At 46.4% G+C, this 10,972-nt stretch overlaps 1 protein-coding gene across 1 annotated transcript; it reads right to left on the bottom strand.

Annotated features, from left to right (window-relative positions):
- Window positions 1-896: 896 nt before the first annotated feature.
- Window positions 897-9,598, bottom strand: LOC109216084. The gene is made up of 6 exons (XM_019380213.1): window positions 9,488-9,598; window positions 9,151-9,256; window positions 8,951-9,042; window positions 8,162-8,422; window positions 1,158-1,240; window positions 897-1,074 (listed from the first exon to the last, which is right to left on the bottom strand). Exons 1-6 carry the CDS (start codon window positions 9,596-9,598, stop codon window positions 897-899), a joined length of 831 nt encoding a protein of 276 aa, XP_019235758.1.
- Between the last annotated feature and the right edge of the window lie 1,374 nt (window positions 9,599-10,972).

The raw sequence follows: 10,972 nt of genomic DNA, 5'->3' as shown, positions 1-10,972 counted from the left end.
GGACCAAGTCACAATCCCCAATAACCAACAGCCCCGCACTCATCATAGAGCGCGTGCCTCGCCTCAATGTAGCGGTACGATGTGAAATTCCGGGGTCTCAAACCCTCAGTACATTATTTACACCCATTACTCACCTCCAGCCGGCCCAAAGTCTAGCTCGCTATGCCTTTTCCTCTCGAATTGACCTCCTCGCGCGTCAAATCTGATCAAAATCACAAGGAATACATTACAATAGGCTAAGGGAATATAACCCAATCGAAAAGACTCGAAAAACATCGAAAATCACGAAGTTGGCAAAACCCGAGCCCCGGGCCCACTTCTCGAAAAATTATAAAATTCACATCATCGGATTCCTCGTCTCGCCACGAGTCCATACATATCAAATTTATCAAAATCGGAGTCCATTTGACCTTCCAAATTCCATTTTTAACTATAAAAACCAAGCCCTAGTTCTTCCAATTTTTACCCAAATTTCCAAGAATTAAAGGTTGATTCTTCAATAAAATGACGTTTCTAGGTCACGAGACTCACCTCCAATCAATCCCCGTCGAAACCCTCTTCAATTACTCCCAAAAAGCTCTCAAGGTGGTTAACAATGGAGGAAAAATGAATACACTCGCGGATGAAATATTCAAATAAAACCCTTTCTGCCCAGGTGTTTTACTCTACGCGAACGCGGCCACAACCCATGCGTTCGCGATGACCAATTATTAAGGCTGCCAAAAATGCCCTTCGCGAACGCGGCATCACCCACGCGAACGCGAAGGCCTGGGTCTTATATCAACGCGATCGCGAGCCCATAGACGCGAACGCGTAGGCCAAATTCTTGGCCCCTCAGATTTCCTCTATGCGAACGCGTGACACCAATCGCGAACGCGAAGCTTCGCCTTTCAATACTACGCGAACGCGACTAAGGAGACGCGAACGCGAAGACCAATTTCAAACCTCCTAATTCCCTCTACGCGTCGCGACCCTACCCGACGCGAACGCGATGNCTCATCGGTCGATTCATTCAAGTAATGTTGAATTTCATCCACATGTTCGCTCCATAAGGTTGCCACAATCCTGTTCCTCCTATACGTTGCATAGTAAGGTTAATATAGACATATATAGGTAAGCTATCCATAAAAAAATATTTAAATTTTTCAATTACGTACTGATCATCTTCGAGTACAATATTAATAAACGGATTTTCGTCGTCTCCTTGCTTGTACGTCTTAACATCTTCATAGGTGACAACCTGACCAACAACATCTAAGATATAGATATAGATAAAAGTGAGTAACATAGTTTTACCAATACCATTAATTCGTTACAAATGAAAAGAAGAATTACCACTTAATTCTGTCTCATTGACATCACGTTGATTTGTTAGTTGGTCAAAAGGGCGCAAGATAAAGATGTTCATATTAAATGAGGGATCATTTGTTTCCTCAAAAAATGTCTTTTGAGTAAATGTTAGCCTCAGGTTGTGTGTCGTAGTCCTCAACTTCAGATTATTTGGTCCGACGACAAAGTAGTTCATACGATATAAGCGAAGTTCATGTATCTTGTTCCTAAAAAACTTGAGAACATACTTTCCGATTGAAGCATGTATACGATCACCCTACAAAATCAGATTCATTATTAGCGCGCAATTATAAGCTCGTATATAGCGGAGATCACTGCCTATAATTATCCTACCTATTTCATATGAAAAACCAGAATACTATATAGAGAATTAATGCAACTTAAGTGAAGTTATCCTAAAGATTTTATATCAAAAGCCAAAATACTATATAGAGAAGCTGTATACCATATACATACAAATCTGTAAGATAAAGGCTTTAACGTAGAAGTACATAGAAAACAACAGTCACATATAAGTTTTAGGAGTGAAGATATGCTGAACAATGTATAAGAAGCAGAATGGTACAACAGTTATTTTAAGTTTTATCAACAATCAGTCGCATATAAATTTTATATATACGAATCTTTACGCTATTTTACGAATGATGTTTATGAAGGATACTGTCACGACCCAAACCCCGGTCGTGATGGCGCCCAACACATTGTTAAGCAAGCCCGACCATTCAACAACAAATCTCAACTTATGATAATTCAGTAATTCGTACACAGATACTAAATTACTAAACCATCTTATCAAACTACTATAAGTACGGAGTAGTATACTGAAAACCAACAAAAAAATACTGGAACATAACCCAAAACAGGATCCGGTGTCACGATCACGAGCCTCTAATACAGAGTGTCATCCTATAACAAGACTGTCTAAGAAACATAATAATGAAAGATAGGGATATGAGGGAAGGATCAAGGCTGCGAACGCCATGCAGCTACCTCGATGCTCCCGGTGAAATGCTGCTCAGCTAGACAGGTCCTCCCTCAGACTGTGATGCACCTAAATCTGCACACAAGGTGCAGGGAGTAAAGTGAGTACTCCGACTCAGTGAGTAATAAGCATAAATAATAACTGAAGATAAGAAATCACTGAAAAACACAAGGCAACTATAACGGGCAGTACAAAACCTTTAACAGTAAGACCGGCAAGTCAATAAAGTAATAGTACAGAAAGAACCATGACAGGTAACAGGTAAGGAATGATGCAATGATGCAATGCATCAATATCACATAAAACTGCTGCGGCGTGCAGCCCGAGCCATCCATAAATCCAGAAATCACAATAAGCCCCTCGGGCACTTTTAAATCAGTAATCCACAGCCCAAAATATCATTTAAAATATCATTTGAATTTTCAAGTTAAGAAAAAGGGGCTGAGTTGCAAAAATAGTACTTAAACCTTGGAATGAGGTTAAACAATGTGCAAAGTATGCAAATCAGTGAAATCAATCCCTGAAGGATCCAAATAACCGGCACGAAGCCCAAATACAACAGTCAAATCCAAGTAACGATGATTTCCAACAAGTTCTAGTAGAAAAACACAGTAAAACATCACCGGGACGGACCAAGTCACAATCCCCAATAACCAACAGCCTCGCACTCGTCATAGAGCGCGTGCCTCGCCTCAATATAGCGGTACAATGTGAAATTCCGGGGTCTCAAACCCTCAGTACATCATTTACACCCATTACTCACCTCCAGCCGGCCCAAAATCTAGCTCGCTATGCCTTTTCCTCTCGAATTGACCTCCTCGCGCGTCAAATCTGATCAAAACCACAAGGAATACATTACAATAGGCTAAGGGAATATAACCCAATCGAAAAGACTCGAAAAACACCAAAAATCACGAAGTTGGCAAAAGCCGAGCCCCAGGCCCACTTCTCGAAAAATTATAAAATTCACATCATCAGATTCCTCGTCTCGCCACGAGTCCATACATATCAAATTTACCAAAATCGGAGTTCAAATGCCCTTTCAAATCCCAAATTTTCATTTTAAAAACCAAGCCCTAGTTCTTCCAATTTTTACCCAAATTTCCACGAATTAAAGGTTGATTCTTCAAAAAAATAACGTTTCTAGGTCACGAGACTCACCTTCAATCCATCCCCGTCGAAACCCTCTTCAATTACTCCCAAAAAGCTCTCAAGGTGGTTAACAATGGAGGAAAAATGAATACACTCGCAGATGAAATATTCAAATAAAACCCTTTCTGCCTAGGTGTTTTACTCTACGCGAACGCGGCCACAACCCACGCATTCGCGATGACCAATTATTAAAGCTGCCAAAAATGCCCTTCGCGAACGCGGCATCACCCACGCGAACGCGAAGGCCTGGGTCTTATATCAACGCGATCGCGAGCCCATAGACGCGAACGCGTAGGCCAAATTCTTGGCCCCTTAGATTTCCTCTATGCGAACGCGTGACACCAATCGCGAACGCGAAGCTTCGCCTTTCAATACTACGCGAATGCGACTAAGGAGACGCGAACGCGAAGACCAATTTCCAGACCTCCAAATTCTCCTCTACGCGTTCGCGACCCTACCCACCCGAACGCGATGGGTAAATCTTCTGCAATCCTACTGCTGAAAACCTGCAACATATCAAGTCCAAAAATGGTCCGATTGACCACCCGAAATCACCCCGGGGCCCTCGGGACCCCAACCAAAGGTACCAACACATCCTAAAACATTATTCAAACTTGTTCCAATCTTCAAAACGCATCAAACAACGCTAAAACCATTAAATCACATCGGATTCAGGCTTAAGTTTCTTCAAAACTTCTGAAATACGCATTTTATCAAAAACCCGACCAAGACACCTCCGAATAACCTGAATTTTGCACACATATCCAAAATCACCTAACGAAGCTGCTGTAACTCTCGGAATTCCATTTCGAGCCCCGAATCAAAATCTCACCTACCAACCGAAATTCGCCAAAATACTAGCTTTGCCAATTCAAGCCTAATTCTACACCGGACCTCCAAAATCACTTCCGATCACACTCCTAAGTCACAAATCATCCCCCGAAGCTAACCGAATCACCGGAAATCACATCCGAGCCCTCTAACTCATTAGTCAACACCCGGTTGACTTTTCCAATATAAGCCTTCCTTAAAGAGACTAAATGTCTCATTTTCTACCAAAACCAAACCAATTCGACTCTAACTTACCAAATGCCGATAATAGAACATGAAGAAGCAATAAACGGGGAAAACGGGGCAGTAACACATGAGACGACGGGCCGGGTCGTCACATCCTCCCCAACTTAAACAAACGCTCGTCCTCGAGCGGGTCAAGAAACATACCTGGAGCCTCAAACAGGTGAGGATATCTGCTCCGCATCTCCTGCTCGGTCTCCCAGGTAGCCTCCTCCACGGGCCGACCTCTCAACTGCACCTTCACCGAAGCTATATCCTTTGATCTCAACTTTCGAACCTGACGACCCAAAATAGCCACTGGCTCCACATCATAGGTCAATTCATCATCCAACTGAACCGTGCTGAAGTCTAACACAAGAGACGGGTCCCCAACATACTTGCGGAGCATAGAAACATGGAATACTGAACCCCCGACAAGCTGGGTGGCAAAGCAAGCATATAGGCCACCTCCCCAATCCTCCTAAGTACCTCAAAAGGCCCAATGAACCGCGGACTCAGCTTCCCTTTCTTCCCAAACCTCATAACGCCCTTCATGGGCGAAACCTTCAGCAAGACCTTCTCGCCCACCATATAAGATACATCTCGAACCTTCCGGTCTGCATAACTCTTCTGACGCGACTGAGCTGTACGAAATCTCTCCTGGATCACTTTCACCTTCTCTAAGGCATCCTGGACCAACTCTGTCCCCAATAGCCTAGCCTCGCCGGGCTCAAACCAACCAACCGGAGATCTACACCGTCTCCCATATAAGGCCTCATACGGCGCCATCTGAATACTGGATTGATAGCTGTTGTTGTAAGCAAAATCTGCAAGTGGCAAGAACTCAGCCCAAGAGCCTCCAAAATCAATAACACAGGCACGCAACATGTCCTCTAATATTTGAATGGTACGCTCGGACTGCCCGTCCGTCTGAGGATGAAATGCTGTGCTCAGCTCCACCTGTGTACTCAACTCCCGCTGAAAGGTCCTCCAAAACTGGGAAGTAAACTGAGTACCTCTATCTGAGATAATGGAAACTGGGACCCCATGCAATCGAACAATCTCCCGGATGAAAATCCCTGCCAGCCGCTCCGAAGAATAGGTAGTACACACCGGAATGAAGTGCGCGGACTTGGTCAACCGATCCACAATCACCCAAATCGAATCAAACTTCCTCGAGGTACGAGGGAGACCACTCACAAAATCCATAGTAATCCTCTCCCATTTCCACTCCGGAATATCCATTCGCTGAAGTACACCACCGGGCCTCTGATGCTCATATTTGACCTACTGACAGTTGAGACACCGAGCTACATAACTCACAATATCTTTCTTCATTCTCCTCCACCAGTAGTGCTGCCTCAAATCCTGATACATCTTCGCGGCACCCAGATGAATGGAATAACGCGAGCTGTGGGCCTCTTCTAATATCAACTCCCGAAGCCCATCCACATTGGGCACGCAAATCCGGCCCCGCATCCTCAACACGCCATCATCATCAATAGTCACATCTCTGGCATCATCATGCTGGACCCTGTCCTTAAGGATAAGCAAATGCGGATCATCATGCTGTCGCTCTCTAATGCGGTCATACAAGGAAGACCGAGAAACCACACAAGCCAACACCCGACTAGGCTCCGAAATGTCTAATCTCACCATCCGATTAGCCAAAGCCTGGACATCAACTGCAAAGGGCCTCTCCCCAACTGGAATGTACGCCAAACTACCCATACTAACCGCCTTCCGGCTCAAGGCATCGGCCACTACATTGGCCTTCCCCGGATGATACAGAATGGTAATATCATAGTCCTTGAGTAACTCAAGCCACCTCCGCTGCCTCAAATTAAGATCTTTCTGCTTGAACAAATGCTGGAGACTGCGGTGATCCGTGAATACCTCACAAGATACTCCGTATAAGTAGTTCCTCCAAATCTTCAAAGCATGAACTATAGCAGCCAACTCTAAGTCATGTACAGGGTAATTCTTCTCATGGGGCTTCAACTGGCAAGAAGCATATGCAATAACTCTACACTCCTACATCAACACACATCCGATCCCAACTCTCGAGGCATCACAATACACTGTGTAAGAACCTGAAGCTAATGGCAATACCAATACTGGAGCTGTGGTCAAAGCTGTCTTGAGCTTCTGAAAGCTCTCCTCGCACTCGTCCGACCATACAAATGGTGCACTCTTCTACGTCAACTTGGTCAAGGGCGAAGCAATAGATGAAAAACCCTGAACGAACCGGCGATAATAACCCGCCAAACCGAGGAAACTCCGAATCTCCCTGGCTGAGGATGGTCTAGGCCAACTCTGCACCGCCTCTATCTTCTTCAGATCAACCTAAATACCATCACTGGATACCACGTGCCCCAGGAAAGCCACAGAACCAAGCCAGAACTCATACTTGGAGAACTTTGCATAAAGCTTCTCCTCCCTCAATCTTTGTAATACCACTCTCAAATGTTGTGCGTGCTCCTCCTGGCTACGCGAGTACACCAGGATGTCATCAATAAAAACAATCACAAATGAATCCAGATACGGCCGAAATACATTGTTCATCAAGTGCATGAATGTTGCTGGGGCATTAGTCAACCCAAAGGACATAACCAGAAACTCATAGTGCCCATATCTCGTCCGGAAAGCAGTCTTCATAATATCTGAATCCCTAATCTTCAGCTGGTGATAGCCTGAACGGAGGTCAATCTTGGAGTATACCCTTGCCCCCTGGAGCTGGTCGAACAAATCATCAATACGGGGCAGGGGATACTTGTTCTTCACTGTCACCTTGTTCAATTGCCTGTAGTCAATGCACATTCTCATTGTACCATCCTTTTTCTTCACAAAAAAGATCGGTGCACCCCACGGTGACACACTCGGATGAATGAACCCCTTATCTAGGAGCTCCTGAAGCTGATCCTTTAGTTCTTTCAACTCTGCTGGTGCCATGCGATACGGAGGAATAGAAATGGGCTGAGTGCCCGGCACCAGATCAATACCAAAATCAATGTCCCTGTCCGGCGGCATGCCCGGCAGGTCTGCTGGAAACACATCAGGGAAGTCCCTCACAACGGGCACAGAATCAAGACTAGGAGTCTCAGCTCCGACATCTCTCACGAAAGCCAAGTACGATAGACAACCTTTTCCAACCATCCGCTGGGCCTTTAGAAAATAAATCACCCTGCTGGGAACATAGTCAGTCATACCACACCACTCAATCCTCGGAACACCCGGTATGGCCAATGTGATTGTCTTGGCATGACAGTCCAGAATAGCATGGCATAGAGATAGCCAATCCATACCCAGAATAACATCAAAATCTACCATGCTCAACAGCAACAAATCAACTCGGGTCTCCAGACCACCAATAGTCACTAGACAAGACCGATACACATGGTCTACAACAATAGTATCACCCACCGGGGTAGATACATGCACAGGTAAAGCAAGGCACCCACGGGTCGTACCCAGGTGATGAGAAAAATATGAAGACACATAGGAATAGGTAGAACCGGGATCAAATAGGACAGAGGTATCCCTGTGGTAGACTAAGATAATACCTGTGATAACAGCATCTAATGCAATGGCGTCCCTCCTGTTTGGGAGAGCATAGAATCGAGCCTGGCCACCACTAGATCGGTCTCCACCCCTAGAGCGGCCCCTGGCTGCCTGGCCCCCACCCCTACCTGACTGGGAGGGTGCTGAAGTAGAAGACGAGGGTTGATCCCTCTGCTGAAACCGACCACCACGACGTCGAGGACAATCCCTCTTCATATGGCCAAACTCACTACACTCGTAGCAACTGCCTGGTGCTGGAGAAGGGGACTGAAGGGAACCCCTCACTGCAGAAGAACCCTGGACTGAAGAGGCATGAGAAGAGCTCTGCGTGGGAAGGGCACTAAGTGAAGGCTGGCCCTGCTGAAATCCCTGATGACCACGGCCTGAAGAAGCCCCACTATACTCAGGGCGAGCTGACTGAGGAGGCCTGAAGAAACGACCTCTACCACGCTGGAACTGGCCCCTAGATAGAGCACCACTAAAACTGCCTGAACTCCGAGGCCTCTTGGCCTCCCTCTCCTCATGCTCCCTGCGGCGAATCGCCTCAATATCACGAGCAATGTCAACTACCTCCTCGAACGAGGCACCCAAAACCCTCTCTCTGGTCATCAAAATGCGGAGTGAATAGTTGAGGCCATCCACGAACCTTCTAATCCTCTCCCGATCTGTCGGGATCATCCAAGTAGCATGACGGGCTAGCTGTGAAAATCTCATCTCGTACTGGGTCACAGACATGTCCCCCTGAGTCAACCACTCAAACTGACGACGCAGCTCCTCCCTGCGAGACTGCGGTACGTACTTCTCCAGAAAGAGAGTGGAGAACTGCTGCCATGTAAAGGGCGCTGCACCAACAGGCCTACGCCTCTCCAAATCCTCCCACCATGTAAATGCAGCCCCTGAGAACTGGAAGGTAGTAAAAGCCACTCCACTCGACTCCAAGATCCCTACGGTGCGAAGCATACGCTGACACTTGTCAAGGAAACCCTGGGCATCCTCGCCCTTAGCACCACTGAACACCGGAGGCTGGAGCCTACCGAACCTCTCAAGACGACGCTGCTCATCGTCTGGCATAGCTAGAACCACATATTCTGGAGCTAGTGCAACTGGTGCAACTGGCGCAGCTGGAGCAACTCCCGGTGTTTGCAATCCCTGAACCACCTGCTCAGGTGTGCGACCAGCGGGGGTCTGATGACCTCCCCCGGTCTGTGAAGTAGCTGCTGTAGTAGTGGCTGAGACTGCCTGGGCCAGGCCAGTGCAAACTGATAGTATCTGAGCCAAGGCCTCCTGGAGACCCGGAATCACAATGGGCACTGCTGGTGCCTGCACAGGTGCTGCTGGAGCATCTACAGCTGGAGGCTGGTCCTGAACTGGGGCAGCTGGTGGATCAACAGGTGCTGCCCTCGCTGGTCTACCTCGACCACTACCACGAACGCGTCCACGGCCTCTAGTGGGTGGTACTGGTGGTCCTCCGCCATGTCCGGTAGCACGGGTTCTCGCCATCTGCGAGAGAATAGAGTACAGAAGTTTAGTTCTCGGATCAACAAAGTCGCATGACAAGAATTTCAAGATTATGAAGTTTTCCTAAGGGTTCTGCAGCCTCTCGAGGATAAATAGAAACGTCTCCGTACCGATCCGCGAGACTCTACTAAACCGGCTCATGATTCGCGAGACCAAGTAACCTAGGCTCTGATACCAACTTGTCACGACCCAATCCCCGGTCGTGATGGCGCCCAACACATTGCTAGGCAAGCCCGATCTTTCAACTATATTTCGCACATTGAATGATTCATAATTTCAAGCACGGAGGTTAATACTAAGCCATTTTTATCAAAACTCTAGGAATGCAGAACAATACGCGGAAGTTTAACAAAATACTGAAAACGTAAATCCCAAACTAGGACCCGGTGTCACGAACATGAGCCTCTAATACAGAGTTTCCACCTAATACAGTCTGTCTAGGATGAAATGCAGAACAAAAGAGAATAAAGGTAGGAGGGAGAGACGAAGGCTGCGAACGCCATGCAGCTACCTCAATGCTCCCCGATGCTGCGGTGCTGCTAAACAATCCTCACTCAGCCTGTGGTGCACCTAGATCTGCACACAAGGTGCAAGGAGTAAAGTGAGTACTCCGACTCAGTGAGTAATAAGCATAAATAACAACTGAAGATAAGAAATCATTGAAAAACACAAGGCAACTATAATAGGCAGTACCAAACCTTAACAGTAAAACCGACAAGTCAATAAAGCAATAGTACATAAAGGACCATGACAGGTAACAGGTAAGGAATAATGCCATGATGCAATGCAATGCAGATACCGGAACACTCAGGTACCCACTGTGGCGCACAGTCCGAGCCAACCATATATTTTACGTCGACGGTGCTCACTGGGGGTATGTACAGACTCCGGAGGGGCTCCTACAGCCCAAGCGCAAATAATCAAGCCATCTCGTGGCACCGACCAGGCCCTCAGCCTCAATATCAATATAATACTGCTGCGGCGTGCAACCCGAGCCATCCATATATCCAGAAATCAATATAAGCCCCTCGGGCATTTTAAATCAGTAACTCACAGCCCAAAATATCATTTAAATGTCATTTGAGTTTTCAAGTTTAGAAAAAGGGGCTGAGTTTGCAAAATAGTACTGAAAACCTTAGAATGAGGTTAAACAATGTGCAAAGTATGCAAATCAGTGAAATCAATCCCTGAAGGATTCAAATAACCGGCACGAAGCCCAAATACAACACTCAAATCCAAGTAATGATGATTCCCAACAAGTTCTAGTAGAAAAAAAAACACAGTAAAACATCACCGGGACGGACCAAGTCACAATCCCCAATAACCAACAGCCCCGCACTCGTCATAGAGCGCGTG

Source organism: Nicotiana attenuata, unplaced genomic scaffold, assembly GCF_001879085.1.
Source record: "Nicotiana attenuata strain UT unplaced genomic scaffold, NIATTr2, whole genome shotgun sequence".
NCBI classification, from domain to species: domain Eukaryota; kingdom Viridiplantae; phylum Streptophyta; class Magnoliopsida; order Solanales; family Solanaceae; genus Nicotiana; species Nicotiana attenuata.
This window is presented reverse-complemented; position numbering and strand designations above follow the sequence as displayed.